The 11,617-nt window shown below is 40.1% G+C and overlaps 1 protein-coding gene across 2 annotated transcripts; it reads left to right on the forward strand.

Annotated features, from left to right (window-relative positions):
• Positions 1-1,663: 1,663 nt before the first annotated feature.
• PLA2G10 (phospholipase A2 group X) lies at positions 1,664-11,513 on the forward strand. 2 transcript variants are annotated; one of them, XM_068206776.1, is made up of 5 exons: positions 1,664-2,301; positions 6,711-6,876; positions 8,362-8,468; positions 10,919-11,057; positions 11,312-11,513. In XM_068206776.1, exons 1-5 carry the CDS (start codon positions 2,250-2,252, stop codon positions 11,331-11,333), a joined length of 486 nt encoding a protein of 161 aa, XP_068062877.1. In that variant the 5' UTR covers positions 1,664-2,249; the 3' UTR covers positions 11,334-11,513. The 2 variants fall into 2 exon arrangements, with proteins under 2 accessions (XP_068062877.1, XP_068062878.1); XM_068206777.1 differs by having other exon boundaries at positions 1,958-2,301; positions 10,919-11,513.
• Positions 11,514-11,617: the final 104 nt, after the last annotated feature.

The raw sequence follows: 11,617 nt of genomic DNA on the forward strand, positions 1-11,617 counted from the left end.
GTCCCTACATATCTTTGTGTACTTTCTGATAGAAGCAGCTGTAGTCTGAGCATTTCAGTCTCATTTGATTTTTCAGTGATTATAAGGTTACTTTCCTTTCTTCAGAGAAAACCATATCAGCTGCACTAAACATTGCATCAGTCAGTGTCCTGAGGAACAACATGAAATGTAATTCATCTTGCTCCCTTGGATACTGTTTTCATTGTCATATGCAATGGTATGCTGAATGGGATAGTGTTCAACTGGAAGTTTCATTAAGCAGCTCTCAGACACCATTAAAGTGTTCTAATAGGTGTGACTTATTGACCGGAAGAGTCGGTAAACAAATGAAGTATAAGTGACAGTACGAGACCAGAGTAACAGTAATTAGCAATGTGACTCCATGAGTAATAGGAAAATTGTCCTGACCCAGTTGATGGCAATAGGAATGAAATCTCAAAAAAAGGGTAAAAAAAAATCCCCAATAGATGGGTTTTCTACCAGCACTTATCAGGGTCATGAGCAGCCTTTCTGGTTGCCGCACAACCTACTTCACTCGTGTTCCACTCCAGCTATGTTGGGACACACAGTGGCAGTTGTGCTCCCCACGCTGGCCAGAGCCAGGCACAGGGCTGGAAGGAGAAGGACGGGCTGGCAGCATTGTCCCAGCACAGCGCTCCTGCGGCTGCTCGGTACAGATCTGCAGGCATCGCGGCTTCCCAGGAAGCCTCCAGCAACCTTCCCCTCTCCACAGAACACCAGCACTCCAGTGGGAACCCTGCTTATTTCAGCTGTGTGGAGTTCCCACAGGCACCCTCTGCCTTGCAAAATGCCATGCACAGTCCTGGCTGAGCTGCCACACCTTGCCAGGTGTTCTGCACGGGGTTGCACAAAGGCCCACCAGGTGTACAATGGCATATCAGTATCCTGCCTCCAATCGATGTTCCACATTTATCCCATGCTACCCTCACTTCGCTGCCAACACAAACATTTCAGAGAGATTGGATTAATGAGAGCATAACAAAAACAAATCTGATCTGTCTGTGCATGCTTTTTGTCTCTTGGAATCACATCACATATGACTTTATACCTCTCCTGAATAAAGATGAATGTTATAACATAGAAATCAGAGCATTTTAATGAAAATATATGATTATTCCTCAGTATGTGCATGAAAAAACAATTTTAATTCTTTGATGAAATACCATTCACAAAAAAACCCCAACAAATTACCAGCTGCTCTCCAATAGTAAGATGACATGATAAATACAAAATTCTTTGTAAGTTCCATAAATAAAACTAGTTTTATTTCTCTTTCCATATCCTAGCAGTGTAGGCCTCAATGTGATCCTATGGGGGTAATATCCTGGAATATAATACTGCCAAAAAAAGAGAAAAAGTATAAACACCACCAGACAAAACTCATGCACACAAAATCAATACTCTAAATTTCAGGGCTCCTGATTGCTTGAACAACTGACAGGAAATGCACTGGTTTCCGTGCAATAATAAAAGGTCTGAAGAAATACTTGGAAAATATGAACACAGAAAAAATCACATGAAAAAAGTGTTGAGAGAAGCAATGAAACTGATTGTAATAAGATACTTAGTTGTATGTTTTACAAAATAATATAAAAGTTGGAAAGGGAATGGAAAAATATGCAAATATATAATTTATAAAAAGAATACTCACTTTGAGAGTTTAGTTTGTTTGAGGTACAATTAAAAAGTTTTTATCAAGCTACAAATATCCGTAACTGGTTTAGGAGTTGGTTGTCCTTTAGTCATCCGAGGAAAGGAGCAATCAGTAGATGAAGTCTGGCTGATGCAGACTCCAGATAGAGCACGTCTTCAGCACTGGTTATAATTAACCACTAGACTAACTTACAACACAGTTCCTGCTTTCCTCTTCAGATCTAGAATAAATTACCTAGGAACTGCGGTAATTCAAAAAGAAAATACAGCTGCCAGAGCAGGAGGGTGTGGGGAGCGGAGAGGCAGCCCCCATCACAGACCTGCGGGGTGTGACCCCTGCCTGCACCGCGCTCCGCTGCCCGACTGACAGGTCCCAGCTCTCGCCGGCTCTTCCAGCGGCAGCTCCTCCCTTCTGGCCAGATGGACAGCACAGCTTGGACTTGGGCTCCGGGGGACCCGGCTCGGGCCAGAAAGCAGCCTTTTATAGCCGGCACGCCGGGCTGCGGCTCACACCTACACGCTCCGCTGCCGAGCACAGCGCCGCTGCCGGGACCCGCAACCGCCCGTCGCTGCCCATGGCGCCGCTGCCCCCGCTGCTGCTGCTGCTGCTGCTGCCGCCGGCGGCCGGTGAGTAGAGCAGGGCCCCGGGCCGGGCTCGGCATCCACACGGTCCTTCCCGGCGAGAAAGCGGCCGCGTCCAGCGGCGCCTCCGCGGGCTCTGCTGGACGCGCTCCCTTGCCCGGACCCGGCCGGATGGGGCTTGGCAGGTGGGAAGAGGGGTAGAGAAAGTGTTAGGAGAAACATTCACGGGAGGTGCCTGTGTTCCACGCCGGAGAGCAGTCCCTGTGACAGGTGGCCAGCGCTCGGGCACAGCTGGGTGGGACTGGCCCACGGGAACCCCCGATTTGCCCCTGCCAGCGGCGGCTGGAGCTACCCCGGCAGCCCGGCCGGTGCTCAGACCGCACCTGCACATGGCAGCGGGGCTGGAGGGGCGCACGTTACTTCTCTAAAGTTCATCAGTAATGTTCAACTCCGCTAACAAAGTTCCGTGTTTCAAATCAGCTTGCAGCTTGCACGTGAAATAACAATCTTTCTATAAAGCCAGTAGCTTTAGCCCCGCTCTTCTCTGGGTATTGGAGTGAGCTGTCACGGAGCACTTGAGTTACTAAGCAGTTCAGAAGCAGGAATTGCTAGGACTGAGATCGCCTACAAAACCCTAACTGGGCTATTCTGAAAAATGAATCAGTCTTCATGAATGAGTTATGATGTGAGAATGTAATTAAAGGACCCCTGCCTCACACCTTCACACAGCCAATTAGTCACTTTGCAAATATTTAATTATTTTTTTTGTCTCCTACATCCTATTTATTAATCAGTGTTAAAGACTGGTTGTAACAATTACCAGTCCATTTCCTCATAGGTTTTCTGAGGTATTCATCAGTACAGTATCTGATTGTACTCATTTCTCTGAAACTATATTATCATTCCTTTTTTTCAGATAGGTATGTGGGCTGACACAAAAAAGCGTCCTCTAATTTTAGGTTCACATGGTGACATGATAGAACCCAATTTAACTTTTAACTACATAAAATTATGTGGAACTCCAACTACTCAAAGCCTGGTTCTCACTGGGTGCTGTGGTAGCTTGGTACTCCAACCCCAGGATATTCAGCATGTTGGGAGCCTACTATTTGTAAACATCAATAGGCATTGTTTTAAAGTGATTAAATTAACCTCATGCTGAACCTTTGTGACGGATGTAAGGATAAAATCCTATCTTCCGGAATAGCAATCGGCTGCCTTAAGTAAAAGATTCTCTTGCAGTTTTTTTTTATACATTCCTACACTGTTTGCAAATTCACCACACCAAATCTTGCAAATAGCAGGATCCTAAAGAAAAGAGCCTCAGTTAATTCCTAGAACAGATTCTGGGCACAGAATGGAGCAGGGTCTGGGGGAAGGCAGTCCTGTGATTAAAGCCCATAAGGTAAGGTGCTTGCATAATGGGGCCAACTTAGGGCCCACCAAGCTCCCTGCCCCAATTCTACTTCCTGACCTCAGATTGCCCCTTTGATTCCTTCTGCATTTTGATCATCCTCCAGACTTCATCCTTTGCATGGGACAAACCTCAGAAGAACATTAAGGGAAGCAATGAAATCACTGTTTCTGCCAGCTTGGAATGCTCATTACAGAGAGCCTGGCTGTGCTCCGATAGCTCTGAGTCAGGCACCTCAGTCACCCACTCCGTGGGCAGTGAGGAGCACGGGAAATGCAATTTACCTGTTTCCCAACTGGTCCAAAGTATCAAAACAGGCAAATTTAACCTTTTAAAAAATTTACATGTGACCTGAGTTTGTGGAGATAGCACGTAAGTTGTCTGGGCAATAAAATGAGGTGAAAAAGGCCATTCCTGATGGCTTAGGAAACAAGAGGTAAAAATCTAAGCAAAAAGTAAGGTTTCTATAAAGCATAGAGTTATTTTTTGCAAGATCTTGGAAATGCATCAGAAAGTCTGCTTATTCCCAAGTTTCAAGTTCTGAACTACTGGAGCACTATGACTGCACACAGATATCCCGTTACGTACCCTCAGTCCTTAAAAGAATGGCCTGAAAATTCTTTTTAAACTGACAAAACAGCATATACTATCATCATCATCATCATATTGATACTCTGATTGTTTCCATAGCTCTATGCATTCTCAGATGGTACTTCATTGCTTTTATTAACTCAACTCATAAAGCTGTTGCGACAGAGTATCATATTCAGAGTATCTATGCCATGCTGGTTTACAACTGGGTGTCCAGATGCTGTAACACAAATATATTACATGGACAAAAAGTTTATGTCCTTTTCTTTAAGACACATAGCATATTATACTTGAGCTCCTCAGGTCAGAGAGTTCATCAGAAAGTTCATCACTTCTACTTGTCATGGATTTAAATCAAGGGACTGGGAATTGACCCAGGTTAGCAAACAATCTGATGAAACCAGGAATATGATTTAGAAAATCTTATTTTCTTCTTCATGACTTGTATCTTTCCTATACCATCCTTCCCCAAGTTACCAGGAACTGAGACATAATGTAAAAATTCTTCACTTTTTTCAGAATCCCCAAGGTCATGCAGAGCAAACACAGCTCTGCCATTAACCGTGGTTCCTCCAGACATTATTGGCTGTCTACAAGAGTAACCATTACTGACATTGAAGAGCAGAACCAGCTGTCACTTGTAATGCTGCAGCCTTACTGCAGGGTTTTCAGCTCAGAATTTACTGAACTTGTACTGACAATGAAGATAACACTCTCAATGCTATCATAAAATGAATCTGCTTATAACCAAATAGATGCTTCTGCTACCCAGAACCAAAATTTCGCACTAAACGTACAGGAAATGTTCTGGAACAGGAGCCATGCACAACAGATAGTGTTCACTGTCTTAGCAAGGAAGTTCACTGCCAACTCAGCAGCTTTGCAATGGAACTGCAATTGACTACATAGCAAGGAAGCTTTTCTTAATTCCTCAGGATATGATTGCTTTTAATCAATGGCCAAAACTGCATGTGCAAGTTTAAACACCCTTGTTTCAACACTTCTGCCCCTAGATCACATGCCCAAAAAGCAGAAGAGACACGATCTGGGAGTGGTCACCGGTCAGGAAAGTGATGCTGCCTCATGGTTCTTCCTAAAGTGTTTCTTTTACCATTCTCACCCAGAAACCAACTGAATTTCTTACTGAGGTGATTTCATGAGGTGTTTAAATCCCACTGTTTCATGACATTACAAATGCCAGAGGTCACCAGCATCCCACACATTTCAAGTTACTCAACTGTGCTGGGACCGGTATTTTTTCTGTCAGATTTTCCATCAACTGATTATAGTTAATCATATCATCTATTATGATATAATCTATTACAAAAGATTACTCTATTATGCTATTATAATAGATTATGTGCTTATGCAGATTATATAAAAAATGCATAATCATATATTTTGTAGGAAACTAACCATCAAAGCTTTCAGCAATGAAGTCTAACTATTTTTTTTCCTGCTGTCTACATCACAGGTATTATGAGTTATTAAATCTTAATGACTTTTGGAATCTGTAACCAGTACTGGAGTTTAGGTTTATAAACTGTTCTCCTCATACCAAAATAAGTAGTTGAATTAATATGAAACTCTAATCAGAAGCCTTCTAAAATGAATTTCTTTTGTAGTCATTCAGCTTCTCAAAATTTGCTGTGAATAGCTTGGAGCCTGCACTGCAAGGAGAGGCTTCAGTGTGTTAGTTCTATCTCTCAGCATGAACCCCTAAAAATATCACCCAGAGTCTCAACAGTTTTCTGTTGCTTTGGACCTCTTGCTTTAGTACTGATATGGGATGGCTAAAATATAGTTCCTAAAGTAAATTTTGTTCTGGAGAAGTAATAGTGAGAATCACTTCAACAAAAACAACCCCAAACAAAAGTCAACAGGAAAATAACCAAACCCCACCTTTCTAATTTCCCTGGGAAATACTCCAAGCACCCAACCATTTCTCTGCCTTACATCCACCACACCATCCCCACTGGTTATTTGCTGCTTTGTGAGGAAATGAGGAAAACCAAAACCCTATCATAAAGGACCTTTTTCTTCCAATGTAAAGCACTACATTCTACAAAATAATATGGGCAAAATTGCACGTTATGTTAAAGAGAAAACACTGCAACCCTGAGGCAGCTATTCTTAGCAACGGGGTGGGGCTGGGCCCCAGAACACATGCTGGCCCTCACCAGCTGGAAGACTGGAAATGACTGGTCTGCCGTTGTACACTGCCTCCACGGGAGGAAACCACTGCAGCTGTTCTCAGGATTCAGTATTCTGCTCACTCCATGGACTGGGGACCAAGGGACTGGGTCAAGCAGCGTGGCCCCAAAGTGTCAAAAACAAAACTGGATTAATTTCAAGTACTGTCATTTATTATCAATGCTTTAAAAAACCCAAACAATCCCAACTATTTTATATTCGCGTGTTGGATTCAATAATAGTTTCTTGTCCACAGTTTATAAAGGCACTTTTGGGGAAGCCCGTTTGAGAAATCGAAGAGGAATTCTGGAATTGGCCGGAGCCATCAGATGCACCACAGGGCGCTCTCCCTTTGCCTACCTACGCTACGGATGCTACTGTGGCCTGGGAGGAAAAGGATGGCCCAAGGACAGAGTAGACTGGTGAGAGTAACTACTTATCTGAATAATTAAGTGCTGAATGCAGATGACAAATAAAAGGACTAAAATATATATTAGGCCTATTTGAGAGAGGGAACTGAGTTTAAACACAGCTCAGATTGCTAAGAAACTCTGAGGCATTCAAACTGTGTTACTGTACATCTAGATGATCTTGCCTTTAATTCAAATTCTCATTGCATTAGTACAGGATTCACAGTACAACTGAGTTTCTTCTTGCGTTTCAGCTAAGAACTAAATAACTAAAATCTTGTTGGAGAAGCTTTAAAGTTCAAACATTGAAACTATCTAAAGTAAAAAATAAAACAACAAAGGCAACAAAAAATATTTTGATTTTACTATCTTCCATGTTATCAGTATTCAAAGTAATACATAAGAATTATGCAAAATTTAACCTGCTGAAAAATAATTCTAAAACCCAAGCCTTTCCATTTAGTACTAAATCACAGTATACTATCATCAACATAACTTATAATTGAACATTAACTGACAAGAAGATGATTTTGGGTTTTGTTCTGTTGTTGCGTGGTTTGGTTTTTTTTTTTTTTTTAATTTCTATGCATGAAATGGAGTTACTGAGCTGTGCTGTTCAACTGTTATGTACCACAGGATCTTTACACAATGATTTGTGGGGAATGACCAAGTAATTACTTAATAAGCACAGGAAAAACAGTAATTGGAAAGTGAGAGCTCACAGTATTAACTTTTCCTATTGCAGACACAAGTTCCTCAGGCAACCTAAACACCATCTACCTACTGTAATCTGATGGTTTTAGTCTGCCAGGAGCAAACTGAATGAATGAATGAATGAATGAATGGATGAATGAATGAATGGATGAATGAATGAATGCTTTGTGGATACACCCAGTTCTTCCAGCAGCTCAAAAAGAAAGGATGCACATCGTTTGCAGCAAAAGCTTACAAGCTGTCCAATTTCAGGTCCTTGTTACCTCCTCTACTTGCTTTTCTGGGCTTGCCATGACTCTATACCGGAGACACTACACCAACATATTTTAATGCCTTTTTTAAGCATTAAAATTTCACTAATTCTTACCTGTACTGTTCAGTTTCACAATGTCATAGAAAGCCTAAAAATTATTTGTGCCAATTATGACAAGAACAATTTTGAAACAGTAATTTTGAGCAACTTTAAATTTTCTGATGATAATGAGCTAACAGTTCATTTTGTGGAAGGGACTAGGAGAAAAGCATACTCACATATAACTGAGAATGCTCTGAAGATTCAATCAGCTCAATGTATATCAGACATTTTTCTCATCACTTATTACATGAAAAAGTAGTAATTTTTTCCAGGTGATCTATTAAACAATTACCCTGGTTTGGTTCCTGAGCAGATAATGCTTGAACACTCACTGATGTTGACTGCTTTATAATTACACAGCTCTGTAACCCACTGATGAACCCAACCCAGACTGTGTGATGATAAATCACCATCTCTGTTCCTCTCAGGTGCTGCTTTCACCATGACTGCTGCTATGGGAGGGCAGAACAAGCAGGGTGTCAGCCAAAGACTGAAAGTTACCACTGGGAATGCAAAGACAATTCTGCTGTGTGTGGTGAGTGAGCACTTGGGAGTTTTTTGGGGTTATTTGTTTAGTTTGGTTGTTTCTTAATTCTACTAATTATCTCATTAGAAAGGTATTTTCTTAATGAACTGTAAAACTCTTAGTTTACCACCTTCCTTTTGTGACTTTTTTTGTCAGGATACACTGTGCCTTCAGAAAGCACAGCTAAACCAATCAGCTGCAGTTGATGCAGTTTCCTCTTCTTAATCCTCCCTCTGACTGTCATAAGCAAACAGAACTGTGAGCTAGAAGCATCTCTTACCTTTTCAGAAAACACAACCACAACCATCCTTTTACTCAGCCACTCAGCATTTACATTTGCTGAGGAACCCATGTTATGCTACTCTGCAAGTCTCCAGCTGGAGAGCAAGTACCAACAGGAGACAAGAAAATGGTAACAGTTTAAAAAGATCTTTTTCCTACTTAGCAGAAAATATTTCCCACTATTTTTAAGTTTATAATGGGCATGTTTTTGGCATATTTATCCCTGATCAGTTGCACTGATGGCTGCAATTTATGAATGAATTCATAATTACAGTTACAGTTTCAAACAATGAGGTAATAAAATATTTGATGAGTATGTTTATTTCTGGAAGTTAAATTAACAAATGTTAATTTGAAAATATTTGCATAACACAAGTGTACAAATTGCAACAGATTGCTGACCACATCCTGATAAATTTTGTTTGATTGTTCCAAAATATACTTGCCATGCTGAGTTAAGGGAAGGACAAAGAAATCACAAAGAAACAAAAAACCCCAAAAATGGTTAACAGGAAAAAAGCAGCTTTTCTTTTGCATTATTTGTCCACGACTCCCAAAGTTTTAGCAACTGCTTTCCAATATACTCAAAGACTCATTGAAATTGTAGCTTCTCAAAAGCCCCCAATATTTACAGGTTTTTTTTTTCTTGTTGCTGTCACATTTTTATATTGTTTTTTGTTTGTGTGCTGTTCGGGATTTTGTTTGCTTGTTTTGATTTTAAAAATCAGATGCTCAGTCAATTTGCATATAATTTTATGCTTCTACCTAGAATGCAAATAAGCTTAAAAATTTGTTATTATTTGCACTACAGAAATGCTAAAACCCTTACTTAAACTTGTTTAAAACAAGTCTGAGTTTCTGACTACCATGGTTTAAAGGCAACAGTTGGCCATTTACAGAACACAAAACCCTCTAATTTCATACTCAGTTTAGAATTTGCCTGACCTGAAAACAAATGGAAGTTTGGACATTACTTCTTTTCCTCCTTCATATTCAATCTTTACTTTGCCCAAGTGTCTACCTCATTCAGAATATTTGTTCATTTCTTCCCGTGCCCCAGATGGACAAAACATCTTTTCTTTCACACTAATTAATCACATTACAGTCCACCCTTATTTGGCTGTAAAGATTTTGCTCCTGACAATATTCAAAATACTGGCCAAGATAGCAGGCATGGTGCCAGGAAACCAAGTCCCTGGCATAGCACGGACAAGATAAAGTCTGGAGCAATACCAGGAGAAGAACAGAAGAAGGAATAGTTCTCAGTTAACATATTTTGATTTTTTATCCTACCATGTTGTTCATGCTACCTGTGCTATTGAGTAGCTCTCAGGGCAGCTAGTTGCAGCATAAACACATATGCATTAAAAACACTTCCATTTCATGGCAGAATTTGAGTTCATTCACAAAACTGAACACTTCTTCTGCTCCTGGACAAATCTCAAGCAGTGATGTGGCTAAGCTTTTAAAATGGTAAACACTAAGACAAAATGTAATCAAGGATTCTTCAGTTTACAGACAGTTACAGAGAGAAAAAAACCACACACTTCCGGGTTGGCACACTGAATCCAAAATACATTGCTGTAGAAGAAAATGTTCATGCCAAGAAGGAACACTCATGCCAAGAAATCTGTTAAGTAACAACACTACAATTATAAAACAAACATGACAAGACATGGATTTTATCACACAAACACACTTTACCTTACTGAACGCCTTAATAAAAAAAGGTGGGCACTTTAGGCTGGACATGGAACACTTTTGCATGCCATGTTTATATCCCATGTTATTTTTAATGCTATATCCTATAGTAGATTATAAAGGATATGTGAATGGAATATCTTCCCAAAGTGAAGTTTCACTAGAGCAAGAGGGAAGGCAGGGAGGATCCCATACCACTTTCCAAAGAGAGATCAGTTATCAGAGTTCCTTTATTAAAAGACTAGAAGAGTATTTAAGTCTTTATCTGGCTGTTGTATTTTCACCTGCCAAGATTGGTGATTACTGACTATTCCACAGGTTCTCAGTCTTACCAAATCTCTGTACAGTTCCTACTGCACTTGAAATGTAAGGCATTTGTACTGCAAATAGGGAAAGTGAGGGAGCAATTCCTGGTATTCCATTTGGGATTTTTAATTTCTTCAGACTAATACCAAACTTACTGTGTTTTCTTTCAGACTCACTAGAAGATAAATGTCAAAAAATGGCATGTGAATGTGACCGTGAAGCTACCAAATGTTTTTCTAAAGCTCCCTACCACAGAAAATACCTTTTGTGGCCAGACTTTATGTGTGGTGAGATTCAGCCTTTGTGTAGGTATTAGATACATAACTCTTGTATATATTTAAATCTAAAATTACTTTTTTTTTTGGCCACAGTAATGACAAGAAATTATTTTCCCCTTTCTTGATACTCTTTCATTCCACCTCAGCTTCTCCACCTCAAAATGGCCAAAGTAAACATTTTTCCTGTTATTTACTTTCTCCCATGCACTAATTATTGACTAAATAGAAATCTGAGTTTATTACCTTAAGGAGTAACTGACAATGTTAATTTTTGTTTATATTCAGATTCACAGATTTTTCAGATTGATAATATTATTCGTTGTGAACTTTTTATCCCCCCTCCCCTGGCTATAAGATACAAATCAAACTTCTCGACTAACAAACCATAGTGTTTGTTACCTTTGAACTGACTGGAAAAAGTTCATGAAGTGACAGTGTCAGCACAAAGAGCCTCTCATCTACATTAAACACTTACTACAAAGCCTAATTTAAGTGTTGAATTTCATTCACCTGGATTAATGCTACCTGCATTGAGTATCATATAATCGTTTTTTTTTCTAGCATTTACTTTTTAAGTAGAGTTTTCTAAAC

The sequence above is a fragment of the Anomalospiza imberbis genome, chromosome 16 (genome assembly GCF_031753505.1).
Source record: "Anomalospiza imberbis isolate Cuckoo-Finch-1a 21T00152 chromosome 16, ASM3175350v1, whole genome shotgun sequence".
In the NCBI taxonomy this organism is placed as follows: domain Eukaryota; kingdom Metazoa; phylum Chordata; class Aves; order Passeriformes; family Viduidae; genus Anomalospiza; species Anomalospiza imberbis.

Excerpts from the sequence above, each read along its gene's own strand:
- PLA2G10 (XM_068206776.1), top strand. The coding sequence starts at position 2,250 with ATGGCGCCGCTGCCCCCGCTGCTGCTGCTGCTGCTGCTGCCGCCGGCG. Across the intron at positions 6,877-8,361 it reads CCCAAGGACAGAGTAGACTG|GTGCTGCTTTCACCATGACT; the intron begins GTGAGAGTAACT and ends TGTTCCTCTCAG. Across the intron at positions 11,058-11,311 it reads GAGATTCAGCCTTTGTGTAG|ATTCACAGATTTTTCAGATT; the intron begins GTATTAGATACA and ends GTTTATATTCAG.